Source organism: Protopterus annectens, chromosome 12.part0 (assembly GCF_019279795.1).
Source record: "Protopterus annectens isolate FY-2018-M chromosome 12.part0, PAN1.0, whole genome shotgun sequence".
In the NCBI taxonomy this organism is placed as follows: Eukaryota; Metazoa; Chordata; order Ceratodontiformes; family Protopteridae; genus Protopterus; species Protopterus annectens.
Window position 1 is genome coordinate 591,960,170 of NC_056746.1, and position 20,488 is coordinate 591,980,657.

The following is a 20,488-nucleotide window of genomic DNA, read 5'->3' on the forward strand; positions in this document are numbered from 1 at the left end:
ACCCATCCCATCCCCCCCCTGTTAGGGTGTGTGTGTGTGTCTGTTAGTGATACCTTTTGGTATATTTAATTTAATTTCTTGGACTGGTGTGTGTGTGTGTGTGTGTGTGTGTGTGTGTGTGTTTTACACCATGTCTAAAGAAAGGGTCTCAGGCTTTAAGAAGTGTGACTCGCGTGCTGTCAGAAGATGTCTCTGACAGACGGTCACACTTCTTGTCTGTACTGTCTGGGGCCTCTTCACCTGCAGGACTCCTGTGCTATATGTCATTCTTTTAGCCAGAGAGTCCTGCAGGAAAGAAGAAATAAATTGATTTTGAGGGGCCTTCTTAAGCCGGAGGGCTCTCCGGCTAAGTCGGCCCCATCTAAGACTTCTAAGTCTTCCAAGGCCCAGGCTTCTGTGTCCAAGCCTGTGGCCTCGGCTCCGACTCATTCAGAGTCGAGATCGGCTCCGGCTGGAGCCTTCTGGGTTACCTAAACCTTCGGCACCGATGGCTATCGGTGCCGACTCTGGTTCGACCACTTCGGTGTCGGCTCCGATCGGTTCCGACCACCATGTGGCCCAGGCATCGGTGTCGGCTCCGATCGGCTCCGACACCCTTACATTTATGGCCGTATCGGCTCCGGCTGGAGCCGATACATCGAAGCTACCTGTCGGTGCCAATAAGTTGTCGGCTCCGACAGTTTCAGTAGTTTCATCGGCTCCGATGGTTCCTTCGAGGAAGAGGTCTAGGTTCCCTTCCTTGGAGCCGATACTTTCGGCTCCGGGTTCGCCTCTCCTCTCGGAGCGGAGCCGATCTTCAAGGTCATCCAGGCTTTCTGACCATGATTTGGAGAGAGTGGTCAGTAGACTACTAAAGTCACAGGCACTGGCCCAAATGCTACATAGTCCGTCTCAGCAGACGACTATTAGTCCACACCCCATTGCAGTTCCTCCTTCGACTCTACCCCAGAGTTTGGAGTTGGAGTCTTCGGGAATAGCTTCTGCTACGGCTGAGGGACAGATACCCCCTTCTGCTCCTTCAGCCTCTACTCTTATCTCCTCTTCGAGACCTTCCTTAGAGGGATTCGGTGGCCAGGCTTCCCTGGTCTCCTCCGAGGGGGTGAGTGGCATCGGACCCTTGTCCGACCCCGCTCTTCCCTTGGAGCCTCGGCCTTGGTGAGCTCGGCTCCGACATCTGCCTCGGAGCCTTCCTTTTCGGTGGGTCCTGGAGTTCCTAGCTCTTCGGAGCGGGTTCTCTCGGACCTCCCTGGGAGGGGAGCCTTCGAGGTGATGAAGAGTGTGCTGGCCTCTGGACTCAGCCAGCAGTCTGTTCCCTTAGCTCCTCCCTCTATAGTGCCTGTTGACATCTCTGCCACTTCTCTTGCTCCCGGACCCAGAGATCCTCCGCCTCAGGTTTCCCCACTGGGAATATCCCCCTCTTCTGAGGATTCTCCTGATTTGTCGGGTGATCCTCCGCGGAAGAGGACTTGTAAGAGGAAACACGTAGACTCCCCCGAGTCTATCACTTCGGATACTGACTTAGATGAGTCAGAGGGATCCCCAAGATCCCCCTCTGAGGATGTCTCCTTCTCAGACATCCTAGAACTCCTTAGACAGAGGGGAAACTGGCCCACCAACAATCCCTCTGAGGATGAGTCAGTATACCTGGAGGCGATGGATCTCGGCCCTCCACCTCCTGGGTGTCTCCGCCTTTCGACCCCCTTATGCAGGTTATTGCTCGAAAGGCGTGGACTGCTCCTGACTCTGTAGAGCCTGTCCCTAGGAGGCCTTCTAAATTTATTACTGCCCCGTCGGACAAGCAATTCCTTACAAAAGGTGTCCCCGCTGATGCCATGGTGGTGGCGGCTGCCACCAAGAAGGAACTTGCAGATCCTTCCGTACCTGTCCATCCTCCTAATAAGGACTCTAGGACCATGGATAGATATGGTAAGCGGATGTTTTCTTCAGCGACCTTTGCTATGCGTTCGCTGAACTATCTTTGTCACTTCACCAGACTCCAAAGGGATATCCTTAAGGAGCTAGGTGAAGTTGTGCAGGATCCTACAGCTGCGGGGGCTCAGGAAAAAATTGCTTCGCAGCTAGGAACCCTTAACTCCATTGCAAACTCCTCCATGCGGCTTATATCATATGCTGCTGATGGAGCGAGTAGGGCCGCAGGTACAGGTGTGGCTCTTAGATGCCAAGCCTGGATGCGATTATGTAATTTTGCAGATCCCTTTAAGGCGTCCTTCCGAAACTCTCCCTTTGATGGGTCAGCTTTGTTTGGCCCTCAAGTGAAGGAAACGTTGACCAGGTGTGAGCAGGACGGCAAAACTCTTTCTGCCATAGGAGTCCGTTTTTCCACCCCTTCTAGACCTTATCCCAAAGGACAGAAGGGTGGCAAAATGTGGTTCCGCAAATCCCAAGGAGTCACGCCGGATTCACATGGTCAGTTTACCCCTAGAGGCAGAGGGGGTAACAACAACAGACGCCGCTCTAGAGGCAGAGGGGGTCCACAAAACCAGGGAAACAGAGCGTCTCTCTGACAAGCCCTTTCAGCATCCCTGAGATGTTGCCCGGCTGTCCCTCCTTGGAGGCAGTCGGGAAGACTATCACTGTACCCAGAAGCCTGGCGTTCTCTCACTCAAGACAGATGGGTACAGTCGATCATATCCGAGGGTTACATAATTCCTTTCGAGGAAAGTCCTTTCTATCCCTCAAATTCCCTCCCAGACGTACCACCCAGTCTAAGGGAAATTGCAGAGTTGGAAGTCTCAAAACTACTGCAAAAAAGAGCCATTCAGCCAGTTACAACAGACCATTCAGAGCCCGGAATCTACTCAAGGTTCTTTTTGGTCCCCAAAAAGACGGGAGACTGGAGCCCAATATTGGATCTCAGCAGACTCAACACGTCTGTGAGGAAGACAAGATTCCGAATGGTCACTCTTCAGTCGATTCTACCCTTCTTGCAGAAGGACAACTGGATGTGCTCAATAGATCTTCAGGATGCGTACTATCACATAAAAATTCACAGACGCTCCAGGAGATTTCTCCGCTTTCGGCTGGGGTCCAGTCATTTCTAGTTCAGAGCCCTGCCCTTTGGTCTCACCACAGCCCCCAGGGTGTTCACCAAATGCATGGCAGTGGTCACGGCTCACCTGAGACGTCAAGGATTCCAGGTGTTTCCGTATCTCGACGACTGGCTCCTGTCAGCCACCACCAGGCATCAGCTTGTTCAAGCCAGGGATTACACAATAAATCTTTGTTCTCATTTGGGCATCTCGATCAACTTCGAAAAGTCATCCTTATTGCCCTGCCAGTCTATTACTTTCATAGGCGCAAACTTAAACACTGTTCGGATGTCAGCTACGCTTACAGACCAAAGAGTTTCAGACATTCAAAGTCATGTCAGGTTCATTCTAGCCAACAAGAAGGTACAGGCCAGAATGGTTCTAAAAGTATTAGGTCTCATGGCTGCGGCCATTACTCTTCTTCCCCTGGCTCGCTTCTACATGCCTTCTTCAGTGGATGTTGTTCACTCAGTGGTCTTACCAACAACTTCCAATGCCACCACATTCTGGTGACACAGATTTGCAAAATCATCTTGCTTGGTGGATCACTTCTCCCCAGATTCACCAAGGCAGACACTTTGTACCCCATCCCCGGTAGCCACTGTCACCACGGATGCCTCCCTGATCGGGTGGGGGCATTATCAGGACAGGATGGTTCATGGGACGTGGCAACCGCTCGAGTACCACCTGCACATAAATGTCCTAGAGATGAGAGCAGTGCTTTTAACGTTGCAAGCCCTCAACGACTCTCTTCCTGTAGGGACAATTGCAGTCCACACAGACAACATGTCTGTAGTTTGGTATATCAACAAACAGGGCGGAACCAAGTCCTACCCCTTGTGTCGAGAAGCGCTCAGACTGTGGCAATGGGCGATCTCCTCTCATCGGTTTCTGGTAGCAATGCACATCCCTGGGAAAACCAACATTTTAGCGGACAGATTGAGCAGAGCTATTCTCATGCCTCACGAGTGGTCTCTCAAGCAATCTATAGTGGAGGAGATTTTTCTGGAATGGGGTCGCCCATGTTGCGATCTTTTTGCTACTCCCCAAAACAGCAAATGCCCAGACTTCTTCTCTCTCTTCCCTCTGTCAGGCCATCCCCCCAGAGACTCTCTGACCCAGGATTGGCCCCAGGGACTTCTTTATGCTTTTCCTCTAATCCCTCAGGTTATCCAGAAAGCTACCGTTTTGAGAGCCAAAATGATTCTCATTGCTCCTTATTGGCCTCGACAAATTTGGTTTCCGTTCCTCCATCGTCATCTTTTGGTGCAGCCATGGCATCTGGACCCAGTGCCAGATCTTCTGGTTCATCAATCCGGTCAGCTGCACCGGTCTATCCCTTCTCTCAACCTCTCAGCATGGTTGCTCCACTTCCTTCCTTAGCCAGGCTTCCTTTGATCTCTAACCCTGTTAGAGACATCATAGTAGCTTCTTTAAAATCCTCTACCAGGCGGATTTATACAAGCAAATGGAAACGTTTCTCTTATTGGGCTAAAGCCAAGAATATCGATCCCTTCACTGCCCCAGTTCAGGCAGTTTTGGATTTCTTAGCGGAGATTTTTCATGCAGGCTCCTCTTCTTCCACAGTTAGAGTTCAACTGGCTGCTATCTCGAACTTTCATGTCGGGATCGCAGATCACAATATCATGTCCCATAGGCTTTGTAAAGCCTTCTTGAAAGGAATTTTCCTGCTAAAGCCTCCAATCAGGAATCCTCCTCCTCAATGGGATCTAAATTTAGTGCTGACATCCTTGATTCTTCCCCCCTTCGAGCCAGCTGTTTCTTGCTCCCTAAAATTTCTTTCTTGGAAAACATTATTCCTAGTAGCGATTACATCAGCCAGGAGGGTGTCTGAACTTCATGCTCTTTCGGTTCGACCCCCCTATTTGGTCTTTCACAAGGACAGAGTATCATTGAGAACTAATCCGACCTTTTTGCCTAAGGTCGCCTCAAAGGCTAATTTGAATCAATCCATTGATCTCCCTGTATTTTTCCAAACTATTCAAACAGATCGGAACAAAAATTACATTATCTTGATGTCCACCGCCAACTCAGATATTATTTGGACAGAACTAAACAATTTAGTAAATCCGATCAACTCTTTGTTTCCTATGCGGATAACAGGAAAGGCCTTCCTGTCTCTAAAGTGACTTTATCTAGATGGCTTTCTTCTGTCATCTCTGAAATTTATCTGCTCAGGGGAAAACAGCTGTGCTCAAAACCTAAAGCACATTCAGCTAGGAGCTTAGCTACTTCTACAGCCTTTCAAGCTAGACTTCCTTTAGACACTATTTGTGCAGCGGCCACTTGGGCCACTCCTCATACTTTTGTTTCCCATTACAAATTGGACTTGGCCTCCAGGGACAGAGCCAGTTTTGGCTCTACAGTCCTCAAGAGTCTGTTCCGTTGAGCCACCCAGGATAGAGGTGCTAGGGACGGTCCCATCAAGCAAGAATGAAGGCGAGATTGACAACTTAACATTAAGAAGTTATGTACCTACCATAACGCTCCATGTTAGTTGTCTTCTCGCCTTCTTTCTTGCACCTCCCTCCTTCCCCAGGCCTGGACAGACCTTTCTACAAGAGATTGTTATGCTGAAGACCATTCAGAACTGGTCCTTCTTTCATCCTGTAGGCTTTCTTTCTTCCTTTGGGAAGTATTTATGCTTGGTGCTATTGCCCTTTGTCATCAAACGAGATCTGGGTACTTACCGCCTTGCATCATGGGATATGGGGCTGCCTCGAGCTGGTAAAAGTGACTCTCGAGCTTAGCAGTGCAGTCGGAGCCGAGGATCGGCTCCGAACCCATCAAGCAAGAAAGAAGGCGAGAGAAGACAACTAACATGGAACGTTATGGTAGGTACATAACTTCTTATTTTGCTTTCTTCCCACAAGAACTCTAATTGGAAACTGTACAAGAATAAATGACAAAGATTTGTGGCCTAGTCCAATCTTAATCACATAGATCCATTCACAGCTCCTTTGCATTCTATTCTAGAATTTTTAGCCAAATTATTCAATGAGGGAGTTGCTGCACTACTACTATTAGGGTTCAATTGGCAGCGATTTCTAATTTTCACAGAGGAGATAATGGTACCATTATAATGTCAAACAGACTTTGTAAAGCATTCCTCAGAGGTACTTTCTTAATTCGCCCTCCATACAGAAAGCCTATTCCACCTTGGGACTTTAATTTCATATTGTCAAAGCTGGTCTACCCAACTTTTGAACCTTCTGCTACATGTGATTTTAAATACTTATGTAAAATGCTACTTTTAGTAGTTATAACTTCAGCAAGAAGAGTTTCTGAGTTACAGGCCTTATCCTCTAAGCATCCGTACATAATTTTTCTTAGACAGAGTCTGTCTAAGAACAAACCCTTCCTTTTATACCAGGTCAGTTGCTACTTCAGCAGCTTTCCAAACCAGATTATCCTTAGGCAATATCTGTGCTGCGGCCACATGGGCTAAGCCACATAACTTTATTACTCACTACAAGTTGGATTTGGCCTCTAGGAGTAGAGCATCCTTTGGTTCTATGATTCTGAGGAATATCCTCCCATGAGCCACCCAAGCATTAGGTAGCTAGGGATGTGGTCCCATCAGTGAGAATAAAGACGAGATTGGACAACATCACATAAAGAAGTTATGTACTTACCAGTCCTTTATTCTCACAACCCACCCACCATTCCCCCTCCTGGGAGACCGAGTAGTTCTAATTGGGTCTTTATAGGACTCTACAGCCTCTGAGGGTATGTCTTGTATAATGTGTTTACATACTTTTTATAATGTATACTTCTAGTCACTGCTGTAGGGCAAACAAGATCTGAGGTTATAGAACAGTTACATTATGGGTAGGGACAATGCCCACGAGCTTGGCTGAGGACCTCAAGCTTATGTAATGGCTGAGATGGATCTGACTGGTTGGATCCAACCCCATCAGTGAGAATAAAGGACAAGATGGACAACACACATGGAACATTATGTTAAGTACATAACTTCTTTTTTTACTAGACCCTTCTGTGTACCCCCTTAGTAAAACATAGTAGATAAGTTGTTTGCCTCATTTATAAAGAATGTAATACTAGTCTAGATAGTCTGCTGAATTGACTCAGCCAGACTGCATTTGTGGTGAGGGGCATGACAACTGGAATATTGTAAGAAAGAGATGCTTTAGGTGGGCTTTCTGTAAATGTAAAGTTTCAAGTTCCCCATTCACATCCTTTTTTTATTTAGAAAATTAATAGCTTGAGAATTCATGATATAAACTTCAGTCTGCTCCAAGTAAAAAAAACAAATTCATCAAATTGTGAAGTTTTCAAGCTCCAAATAATAAAAAATATCTTCCAGGAGATGAAAATATGCTGCAGAATATTGAAAAAATGTGCTTAAAAACAAAATTTAAGTACTGTATTAGAGTAGCAGAGAATCATCTGCCAACCTATGTAGGAGGTTATATAAGAATGAGAAGTATACTAATGTCTGAGACAGAGTAGCTGATGCATAAAATAGACTACCAAATTATATTACAACAAGCAGTATTTTAACTATTTTAAGAACAACCTGGACACTTGTTATGGGAATAACTGTTTTGCTGTATGGTAGGTTTGATGGGCATCATTGCCAATGCCTGAAATATTTGTACGCATGTATGATGTGCACAGTCAGCACCTATTGCTGTGGGACTTTCCTGATGGTACATACACTGTTTGCATTTATCTTACTGTGCTTTTTAGTTGTAGTTTGTACATGTGGTAATGGCAATGCATAGTTTTGTCAGACATTCAGGCAACTTCTACATAACTCTCAACTTTGCATCTCCAAAATGACACAGCTTGGTTACTCCTTCCCTTATCCCCTAGAATTCCCACTCAAACCATCCTGAACCCTAGTCCTCTTCCTCCTTTTCCACCTCCTTGGAGGATAGAAGTGCATCTAGAACTATTTACAAAAGAACGCGGAAGCATAATTTTGGACCAGTGGGTCTTAAACATCCTGAAACAGGGTACAAATTACAGTTCAAATGCATATCAAAGTTGTGGATATCTCTGCATTGCAAAAAAGATCAAGTGACCCTGGATTTTCCACTGCTAAAATATTCTAGATCATGAGACTTTAGGGAAAGTTCCAAAAGTTTAAACAAATTCAGAATTTTATTCATGGATGTTCTTGCGCAAGGAAAGCAGGCATATGGAGACTTATTTTGGAGCTCTTAAGACTAAATAAGTTCCTGTTCTCGCCAGAATTCAAAATGCTGATCCTCTTACTCTATCCCTTCATGCTTTCTTGGTCATCCTTGAATTGAAGGATGTCTGCAGCAATATTCCCATAGTCAGGAACTACAGAATGTTACTGCATTTCAGAGTAGGGGGAAAAGCATTTCCAGTTCACATCCTTGCCCCTTTGGCTTGTGTACTACATCCAGAGTCTTTACAAAATGGCTCCGCAAGTGACATTTTCCTGAACAAAAGGCATCCACATTTACTATGACCTGAATGACTGCCTGCTGTAAGCAGACTCCTGGGAAAAAATTCAGATGACCTTGAATTTTACCTTTACAAACACTCAATCTTGCACTGAACCACCCCAAATCAAAATGAATTCCAAGAAGGAGAGGGTTTTTGTTGGTGCCACTGTTGGACACAAACTGTACAAAGCACTCCTCCCAGAAGACAAAGTGCTCTCTCTGATGTCCTTTATCCAGAGCACCCTACAGAAGGATACAGTTTTTCTACGGGAATTTGTCAGGGTTCTGGGTTACATGGCATCATACATTCTTGTTCCCACTAGCATGAGGAACAGATGGAGTTAACATTCTCAATCAGTGGAGGCCTCCTGCTCCTCTGTCTTTCCCCCCGTCCCTGCATAAAGAAAAGAAATTTCATGGTAAAACATGGAGATGTGTCTGTCTAGGGATGCCTTTCAGACTAGCCCAGACCACTCAGACGTCAGACATTTACTGCAGACTGTGCAGATTTAGGCCTGAGGGCCCCATGTGGGTGCCCTCAAAGTTCAGTGCACATGGAGTGGGATGTGACAAACAGACACATAAATGTGAAATAAATTATAGCTGTTTTACTAACACTGAAAGTATTCAAACAGATATGGGAACAGAGCACACTCCTAATCCTCGACAACAAAATATTGTCACAGATTATATGGTAAATGAACAAACAAGGGAGTACCCACTCTTGCATCCTTTGCGTATTAGCTGTGCAGGCATGTCAGGTTGTCCAGGAGAGAGGGCCTTACCTTCAGGGTGGCCTATAGTTTCTTTTAACAGAATATTGTGGAAGAAGGCTGAGCAGATCCCAGGCAGTCCCACACAAGTGGATGTTGAACAGGGAATCCATTCTGGATCTAGTTAAAAATAAAAGTGGGTTGTGCCAGAATTAGACCTTTTCACATCCCCAGAAAACAGACCGCTGAGAAATTTTTGCCGCAGGACAGCAGTTAGGTAATTTCTGTTTGTTTTGTCTATATACATGCATTGGTATTGCAGATGATTAAAGGGTTGATAGATTCCTTCTGGCTCAGACAGCTTTGATTTTTTTCTCCTGCTAAACTTGACAGTGGCAAACCTAAAAGTATTACCTCGAGATGTGGCCCTTATGGCACAGAAAAAAAGGACCCTTGATGCATCTTTAAGCTGGCAGCTTGGATGATCTACTGCTCTTCTAAGTAGATGATTTCAGGTGAAGTGCTAATGATATGAGGGTAGCTAGGAAACCTAACACATGGAAATCACACGTGTCTATTCAGAGAAAAGGATCTGAACACAGTCCAGTCTTCTCTAGTCTAGAATTTCCTGTCAGACCTTATAGAAGCTGGCCTATCTTGTGATTTGTTAATGGTCCTTGCTTCTGCTATCTCAGCCTACCTGCCACTAGATCTTCCCTATATTTTCAGCTACCAGGGGTGTATTTCTTGAAAGGGATGGTACATCTTCGACCACCTAGAAGGGCATTACTCCATCATGAGACCTCATCTGTGTTTTAGAGAATCTTACCTTGGCCCCCTTTGAATGAGCTATTATGTTTTAAGATGCTGTTCTTGGTGACCATAGTATCTGCTTGGAGAATCTCAGAATTACAAGTTCTGATATGTAATGAGTCATTGTTGATATTTCAAAGAAACAGTATGATCCTTCACACTAACCCCACATACATGCTAAAAGTGCACTACTGCCTGAGATGCATCTGAGCTAGGCCATTCATCTCTGTTTTTTTACATAAACTCTACACACTTTGGATGTTGATAGACAGTAGAGATTGTATCTGGCAGAACTATAGGATTAAAAAAATCAGTTCAACTCTCTGTGTCCTTTACAGATGGTTGGGGAGGGAAAAATGTGTAAACAGACTCTCTAAATGGTTTGTCTGCTATATTTTATACTGTTGCTCTGCCCTTGATAAATTTGTGCTAGGTCATGTAAAGGCACATTTCAGTAGAGCAACAGCAGACACCACAGTTTTCCTTAGAGGGAGTTAGTACCCATTCTATTTGTTAAGCGGCTACTTGGTCTTCAGTGCACATCTTTTCAAAAACTTAGAATATAGGGGTGGCGGTCCTGCAGGGTTTTCTCTCCTATGGAGCCTTATCATGGCAAGCCATCCACTGGTCTTTTGCTGTGGGAGTCATCCCATTCATGAGGACTGCAGCAGTGAGTAGCACAATGAACATAGCACAGTTGTGTTAAGAACTAACATAATTGTAGATGTCTGAGTACATGCACTGTTGCCGTTCATGTTCCCTTCCACCATTGGATCTTCTCCAAGATTGAGCATTCTGGAGTTGTGGTGCATACTTGTCTTTTCCACCCAGATAGTAACTTGGGGATATAGTTGGGCCCTAACAACTATTAAATAGCTGAGACCATACATCATGCTGTATGTTACTTGACTGTGGGCTAATTGATTGTACTGTTCTGTTCACTTTACTGATTATTCCTGTATTAGTGTCAGTATCATCATGTGTTAGAACCTCGATGTAACTGTAAGTTTTGCCTGCATGAATCTTGTTTTGTTTGTAATTTATTTTCTATAATATATATAATATATATATATATATATATATATATATATATATATATATATATATAATCCTTATCCTAACAGCCCACTAGAAACTGCTACCTTTCTCAACAGACACTTCATCGAAACTGTCCAAAAACGTACTCCCTCAAACCACAACCAAACACCACCTATGTCCCTCCCAAGCCTCTAAACAGTAATCTCTTCTCCTTAAAACCAGTCCCAACCTCATAAATAAAATCACTCCTTCTAAAACTAAAACCTTGCTGTCCCTCCTCTGACAACCTACCACCCACTTTCCTCAAATTAGCTGCTGAATCCATTGCTTATCCAGTATCTGTCTTGATTAATAGATCTATCCAGGAATCTACAGTGCCAGATATTTGGGAATCCTTCTTTACTACCCCATTGCATAAAGGGGGAAACTCGGCAGTCCCATCAAACTTTCGCCCAATTGCCATCCTCTCTCCTCTCCCCAAACTCATGGAAAAATGTGTACTCTCTCAACTCCTTCACTATCTCCTCCAACATAACCTCCTCTCACCCTCCCCACATGGCTTCCGCTCTAACCACAGCACCTCTACAGCTCTCCTGTCATTTACACACACAATAGCCAAAGCTAGAGACAAAAACCTCCTAGTGTCCAGCCTCTTCCTTGATCTCTCAAAAGCTTTTAACAGTGTCTCTCACCCTTTACTTCTGACTAAACTTTCTAACCGCAGTCTAGCTCCCTCCACCCTAACCTTCTTCTCTAGTTATCTGTCTGACAGACACCAATCTGTTTGTTGGATCCCCTCTAGCTCAACCTACCTCCCTGTAACTACTGGGGTGCCTCAGGGCTCCATCTTGGGTCCCCTCCTCTTCAACATCTTTACAAATGGACTATATACCTCCTGCAAACAATCAGTACTAGTCCAATATGCTGATGATTCAACACTCATCTGCTCTTCCAATAACATCTCTGACCTTCACACGCTTACCCAGGACACCTTTCTATCTGTGGAAAAATGGCTAGCTGAAAATCTACTTACCCCAAACCCTAAGAAAACCAAGCTTCTGTTATTCTTCCCCCGGACACACGCTCACCTAAAATCTAACTTTCTTATCTCATCCTCCAATAACACCAAAATACAACCGGACTCCCACACAAAAAACTTCTAGGAGCCATCAGTGACGACTAACTTAAATTTAACCTACACATTCAACAAAGTATAAAGAAAACTCACCAAATGCTAGGTATGCTCTACCGACACCGTAGATTCCTGACCTACGATGCCAGACTGTCCCTATCACAGGCTTTTCTTCTCCCTTCCCTTCTCTGTGCTACCCCTATTCTAACTAATATTCAAACAACTATCCTGGCCAAACTCCAACAAACTTACCACAAAATAGCAAGGTTCATCACAAACTCCCCACACAACTCTCACCACTGCCTCTCACTCAACTCACTACAATGGCTAGAACTCTCACAACAACAACTTCTATCTCAGTTTCAAATTATCCACTCCATGAACTTCACATGTTGTGTATTTGGCATTATGCCAGTCTTGCCCAGCATTTTATGTGGGCAAGACTGATAGACGACTAAGAGATAGAATCAGAGAGCACTTTTATAACATCAGGATTAAGTCTGACAAGAATACTCTCTCCAAACATGTAATGAAAAATTCAGTAGAACATACTTTTAAATTTATGGTTATGCATGTTAACCATCCTACAATCAGGAGAGGTCCTATTTGTAACAATACTGAACAACAGGAGACTAAATGGATTATTAGGTTAAGGGCGGACAGGGAGCCAGGACTTAATGATCGGATTCCAATAAGACCTATACTAAAGGCTAGGGCACTAAAGATGAAAAGATAATATACTTTTATTAGGTAGAGCCACTATTACAATGGTTAGGCAAGTTTATGTATACATATATGTATTTTTATTATTGTTATTACTAGTTAGTAGAACATATTATAGGTAAAATGTATATGCCCCATAATTGTATTATTTATTATGATATTATAGACCAGTTATCAGTCAAGTTATGACACCTAATATATTAACATTCAAAATAGGACACTATTATTCGTTATTATTCTAATATATTAATATGACAGAAGTATAGGTGTTTTTAGGCTGCTACTGATTTTTTACTTGAGTTTTACACTAGGTTTATAAGTAATGATTTCAATTAATATTTTTATTGACTGTTGTACTTTTTAAATTGATGCAGTATAAGTGTTTATATAATTTGATCAGTAATGTATTTTTAAATGCAAAACCATTGTTGTTTTTGGATTAATTTATTGATAGGAAGTGATGTCATTAAATGTAGAAGTATATAAGGCTTTAAATTATATGCTATTGTTCATGGTCTGAAGAAGCCTACGGGTGAAAACGCTTGCCGTTTCAATTGTTTTGTGAATAAATCAGTTTTACGCATACTTTTTGACTGGTCTCCGTGGTGGTGTACTACAGGTGAAGTTAAGATTGCCCTGAGTCGCATGGTGAAGTGAAGACTGCTCTGGATTATCTATACATAGTGGGTTTGATCAATCCACTTTGATTTTGTGTGAACTGCTCTGAGTCGTATGGTGAAGTGAAGACTGCCTTGGTTCGTTTATACATTTTGACTCTGTGTAAGCTACACACGTTTTTTACTATTCGAGACCACTTTTGGTCTTCTGGACTGCATACAGATTCGCATTGTAAGGTTAAGCGAGTCTCCGTTTACGCTTCAGTATTTCATAAGTTTAATTTGAATTTGGCGCCATTTGAGTGCCGTATTGCCATATAGCTTCCTTATTACGCACATTACTTTACTGAACTTTTAAAGGAAGCAGTTTAAGCAGCCCATATTCAATATTTTCTCAAAGTATAAAGAAAACTCACCAAATGCTAGGCATGCTCTACCGACACCATAGATTCCTGACCTACGATGCCAGACTGTCCCTATCACAGGCTTTTCTTCTCCCTTCCCTTCTCTGTGCCACCCCTATTCTAACTAATATTCAAACAACTACCCTGGCCAAACTCCAACAGACTTACCACAAAATAGCAAGGTTCATCACAAACTCCCCACACAACTCTCACCACTGCCTCTCACTCAACTCACTACAATGGCTAGAACTCTCACAACAACAACTTCTATCTCAGTTTCAAATTATCCACTCCATACTGCATAAATCATTAACCTGCCCTGCCCTGTCCTCCTTGGTTTCCACCTATACACCAACTCGCACACTTCATACTTCTAACCAACAACTCCTCAACATCTACCAACCAAAAAAATCTATTGGTAGATTACTTTATAAATCCACCCTATCCCAGGCATAGAATAACCTCCCATCCCATTTACGCTCCATAACACACCCTTTACAATTTAAGAACTAACTCAAACTTCACTTTATGAGGACAAAAATATGTACTTGCCATGACCCTTACCTAACCCGATTATACTCTGTAGTACACACTCCAGTATAATATATACATATTTTTCTTTTGAAATGTCTGAATTTAAGTGAGCTTGTAATGTTTTTCCAATTTAATGGACTGTTTTGAAATTGTTTACTGTACTTTTTTGCATGTTAAACTATTATGTATACTTTATCTGTATGTAATTGGAGCTTTTCTCCTCGGGTCTCCACTGAAAATGGGCTCCTGGCCCAGTTGGACCGACCCGGTTAACAAATGTCAATAAATAAATAAATAAAAATAAATATAAATGTTTTCTCAGATGTGCAGTACTTACTGGTATCTTTTCTTTGTATGCATTGATGTATATTCATTCATTTGTTGTAATTATGAAATTAACATTTTTTGTGTATATGTTTAACCGCATTATCCTGTTTTACACAGTATATCTCTGTAATTAGACAATATTGTTTTCAGTTTTCTGCAATTTTGAATTCACTTTGGAACTTTTCTTCCTGGGGCTGGACTTAAATCTTGTACTGTTGGATATTCTTGGTAAGTAAATGCAAATAAATACCTTTCTAAATAGTTGTATTTCCTTCTGTCGTAGTAAGCATGGGAGGTTGTTGTGCAGGACACCATCTTCTTCTTATTCAATAAGGGCTTTGACTTTCTTTCCAGCCATGTTTTAATGTTTTTAATTATATTTGTGCCATGCATTGTGATTAATCAGTTCAGCATTTACTAGGTAATATGATATAATCATAGTTTCTTGGGGCAGACCATCTGTTAATAAGTCAGTTATAGAAGGAATCATGACATGAATTAAGATGTCTGCATCTTTTTAATTTCTCCAAGTCTTTTGGGTTTCTCATACCATGATGGGAATGGACCCCTTTCCTAAGTCAAAGTACAATTAAAATTCATGGAATTAGTATTGTTTCAGTCTTTGATGTCAGCCAGAAGTGCTCTTCGGAGCACCTGCAGTGTGCCCACTAATGACTCCTTCTGCAATTCATAAGGGGTTACATGGATTGCTAACCTATCTAAATACAATTGTAATTTTTTTTATAAGACCCGTTGCTCCTACTAGTATTGGAACTGTCTGGGTACCTTTCTTCCACATTGCCCTCGTTTCTGCCTGCATCAGTAAAGGACACTTCTGTTTTCTAAAAATTGTAATTCTCTTTTTATCCAAATATTTTATTGATTTTTTTTTTTGTAAACAAAACAGCAAATTCACAATGTTTTCCCATTCTAGAATAAAATATTAGCTTAAGAAAAACTATTTACAGTATGTACAAAGGTCCGCGGTGATGCAGCGGTAACGTTGTCGCCTCACAGCAAAAAGTTCTCCTGTTCGATTCTCGGCTGGAGCGCCTTCTGTGTGGAGTCTGCATGTCCTTCCCGCAGTCGAGTGGTGTTCGAAAGACATGTGTGAAATGGGCGTGCCTTCGTTGAAAGTTGGTCATCGAGCTGTTACCTCGGCATAGTAAAAATCTACTGTCAATCATTAGCGGACCGGAGTTCCGCTGTGGTGACCCCTAACCGGGAAAAGCCGAGTAAAATTGCAGATTACAAGTAAATTAAACAAGTTCCATTAACACAAATGTCAGTTCAGAAAGAGTTGTGAACCATTTGCAGAGTCTCAATGAGTGATCAAACTTTTATCCAAGGATTGTTAACTATAGTCTTTGGATAGATGAGTGTCTCATAGTATGCTCATAGAGTATGTCACATGCTCAGTTGTGTAACTGCTGTGTGAAGATGAATTCACCAGAGTTCTGTCTTTTTTTTTTTTTAATGTGTCACCTGGCAGTCTAGCTTTTCCTGTCACCTTTTTGACACATTTGTTCCCCTTATTTCTGACGGTACTGAACTGGTACTGTTGAGGTATAGGATTTACATGGGGCTGAGCTATCATCCATGGCATTATCACATTTTAACTTCCCTTTGCTGGTTGGAGATGTATTTCCCTATCTGCTATGTGAGAGGAATGGAAGTAATCTTCCTCATTTCCATTTTCCAAGTCTGAGCAAGTTTTGCTTTCTGTAGCCACATTCCCTCCTAGACAATGAAATGGGACTCAACCAGCAACCCCCTCCCCCGCAGATGGATAAGTAATTCTCTGGTAAACTATTCCCACTGTACTAGGCAAGTGTTCGAGTGACCCAGTTATGTAGACTTCTAAACTTTACTCTTTCAGCAAGTGGATTTCTCATGTCGTGGTTCTCACATTATAAGATTGATTTTTTGCTACATAAAAAATAAACAAATAATAAAAACTGGCAAGTAAGTCCCCAGTTTTACTGCCTGCATCTTGAGATGACAAGTTTGTTATTTCAGACAGGAAGTAACACCATGTATATCTATATTGGGGGCTGTCGGGTGGAATGTTGCCAGTCTACATTCGCTGCAGAAATGTTGCAAATCAGTAGTAGCACTTGTAGACACTAATTGACAGAGATTTGCCTTCTGCAAGATCATATTCTACTCACTTTTTCAGTTGTTTGTGTCCACATTCACCAAAGATTTAACTGGTACAAAATTAGTGGTATTTTTTGTTAATGTGTTAGTTCAGCAATGCTCCCTGCACATGCCCATTATTTTCATTGCTCCTTTATTTGAATGTATTGCACTGTATGGTTATACTTGTATAACAGTTTGTCATATGAATTCTTACTAGAGTCTACTGTTGGGTGTGTTCTTTATTTGTTTATTTATGCATACAACTGTTTTCTAATATTTAGTTCAGTGATGTGTGACTGCCATGAGTTCAAATTCCATTTTGATTTAAAAAAATTAATTTGAAGGGCAATTCATACTTCAGTTTTGTATTTGGGAGTATTATCCCCAGTGTATGAGAACATTGCCTCATATACCCCCCTTACAACCTTTATAATCAATTCCAAACTTGCTGTAACCCCAGGGATAGGGGAATTTTCTTACGTTTGAGGATAATCACAGTGCATTTTCACACACGGTGAATTTATGTCATTAGTTTATATTGTAATTGACTTGGGGTGCTTTCTTCCCCTGTTCAGTAGTGATGATCTGTGCCATTTTTGGGGAAGCACACATCATAATTAGCTTTATTACCTTAGCAGTGTAGCTGCAGATATCCTGTACACAAATTAAATAGTTGGAGAAATGCAAATTTTGTTTTGAGTGTTTTGCAGAATTGGCAATCTGACACTTAGAAGCCTACAGTTAGGCATATTTATCCAGTAATGCAACAGATAGGCAGCTGAGTACCAACATCTGTATTTTGGCCCACATTTTCAAATATTATCGAGTACCAATAATCTGTATTTTGGCCCACATTTTCAAATATTATTGCTGTCGTGCAGTTTCTCTTGCCCAAGCAACAGCAACAGCAGCTGAAAGAGGAAGTGCCAACAGGTCTTTATAAATATTCTGAAGCTGTGATGTCGTGTGTCATCACTGTCCTTATTCTGTTGTACTGCATCTGAAGAATACATTTACTCCTGTCATTTTGAAATGTAGAATGTTATTTTCACACTGTGTAATGAGTACAATTATCTTGTTTCCTTTCTAGGGAGGACACACCAGCTTAGGGTCCACTGTAGTGCAGTTGGGCATCCTATAGTAGGAGACTTCACCTACAGTTTCAAGAAAGACTGCAGTCCTTACCGAATGATGCTTCATGCATATTACCTGAGAATTCCTATTGAGGAGGAATTAATTGAGACAATTGCACCTGACCCCTTTCTAAATCTGATTGACAACAAATGGGTTCCTCATACAGTTGTGAACTTTCTAGATGATGAGATCCAGAAACTCAAACATACACCCCTAATAGAAGAATCAGAGAAACACGAACCATTACTTAACCGCAGAGAGCACAAAATGGAAGTACCCGCAGAAAATGAAGAACAGCAAATTAAATTTGAGCAGTGGTTGTCTGAGTGGACTTTAGAATAAGATTTCAAAAAGACATGGAAGTGATGTCTGTTGCTTTATTGCTACTTATTTTTAAATGTTTTGTAATGATTTTAAATCTTAACTTCATCAATCATATTCTGCTGGTGATATTGTGTACATCATTTTTCTAAACACACATTGGTCATTCCTTGGCAGGCAAGTGAAGTATGCTCTATACCAGGATTTATTATTTTATTAGGGGCAGCATTCCTTGTTACCCCATTGTTCTGAAAGTTCAAGTCTTTATCAGTATTTTGTGTGTGTTTCTTGCCATTTGTAATATTGTTGTTTTTCACTATAACACTTTACTGATTGATGTACATGTGGCATGCACAGACTGATGCACATACTGCTAAGCGACGCATATTTGTAATTTATTGTGAATCTTGTTAAACTGCAGACTGCAGCAGGATAGCAACACTTAGGATTGTGGCATATTCCAGAAATTAAACCCCTTCCAAGTACCAGCTGCAGCATCAGCCTGCTTAAATCTGTAGGTAAACATAAATCGACTGGTCCTGTAATCCCCACATTTACGCATAATCAATGTGCTTTCTCAAATATTAGTTTTTATGACTCTCATTTTACTGAAACTGTTTTGCTGACACCTGATTGTACTGAAAAGTTTAGCTTTGAAACCGGAAAAGATATGCCATTGTGCACAACCTCCCGTAGCAACATATAACACAAACTGAACTTTTTATCCATTGTCCTAGAAAAGTTTGGTAAAATTCCAGAATATGGATTACGTAGTAACTGGTGATGTGAATGGGTCACATTGAATTTGGACACTTCCTTAACAGTTTGTACATTTCTTCTTAACTTTGCTACTTGTACTTAGAGGTTCTGTTGAGTATATGCATATATAATTTTCCTGAAAAAAATCTAGAAATATTCCGGAACTTGATGTACTTGATTAATAGTGAAGTGAAAGGATTTTGTGGAATTTCGCCTTTTAAATCAGATCATTCATTCAAAAGAGCTTGTACTTTTTTAATTGTATTTATTTTTTATTTATTAACTAGGCAAATGAGCTAGTCATTCTCAGAGCTTTTACAACAACCACATGGGCTACAAGAGCAGGAAACTGCCATATGTGTAGCTAATTTGAAAAAAAAAAACAGTAAACCAGAATATTATGGAAATTCAGATGGATTTTGTAGTACATAGAGGAGAAGAAGTAGACAAGGGAAAAATGAGCAAACTTCATACAGACAGGGACTGGCAGTCAGGACTGAACCTTGGAGTTGTGAGGTAGAAATCCTATCACTGAGCCAAAGTAGCAACCACCTTTCTTACATAATTGTCTGTATTTGGAAGGCTGTATTTAAAATGTGTTTTTATTCTGCATTTATGGAAATACAAATAAAAATTATAAAGAAATTGCTATATGACTAGAAATAACTATAACAAAAACTGAAGCAATTTTCAGGTTATAAAAAATTGGAATTTTATTATTGTAATAACTGTGGTCTTGCATTTAACGTTTCTGAAGGTGTGATAACCATTGAATTGGTGTGTTAAATTATAGAGGACTGTAGAATAATTCCTGCCGTGTAGTGGAATATCAGAGGTGCTCTGTCCCCTAGTAACAAACAGCAGGCTCTCATGTTTTGTTTTATAGTAGTCAAAAGTTTTCATTGCTCAGAGCTGTTGATGCATTGGTTTCAGCCTGTCAAGATTTGTGCTTATAATGGTCATGCCTTCTGATCATTGATTTGAACTGGTAGATGGAATAATAGAGTTTTGAAGAGCCATGATGGTGCAGCGGTTAGCGTTGTTGCCTCACAGCAAGAGGTTCTCCCGTTCGATTCTTGGCTGGATCACCTTCTGTGTGGAGTCTGCATGTCCTCCCAGCAGTCGAGTGACATTAAAGACATGCAGGTAGGTGTGTGCGTGAATGGGTGTGCCTTCTTTGAAGGTTGGGCATTGGGTTGGCACCTCGGCACCATAAAAATCCACTGCCAATCATTAACGGACTGGAGTTCCGTTGTGACAACTCTTAACCAGGAAAAGCTGAAAGACTTTTTTTAGATGGAATAATAGAGTTTTAA

General features: G+C 41.8%; 1 protein-coding gene across 3 annotated transcripts in view; it reads left to right on the plus strand.

The window, feature by feature from the left end:
* The window catches only part of RPUSD1 (RNA pseudouridine synthase domain containing 1), a 556,524-nt gene extending 536,703 nt beyond the window's left edge, over nucleotides 1-19,821 (plus strand). For all 3 annotated transcript variants that reach the window (XM_044089724.1, XM_044089725.1, XM_044089723.1), the window contains exon 6: nucleotides 18,049-19,821. In XM_044089724.1, coding sequence (XP_043945659.1) covers nucleotides 18,049-18,434 — 386 coding nt within the window. In that variant the 3' untranslated portion in view covers nucleotides 18,435-19,821. The remainder of the gene's footprint in view (nucleotides 1-18,048) is intronic.
* The last annotated feature ends 667 nt before the right edge of the window (nucleotides 19,822-20,488 follow it).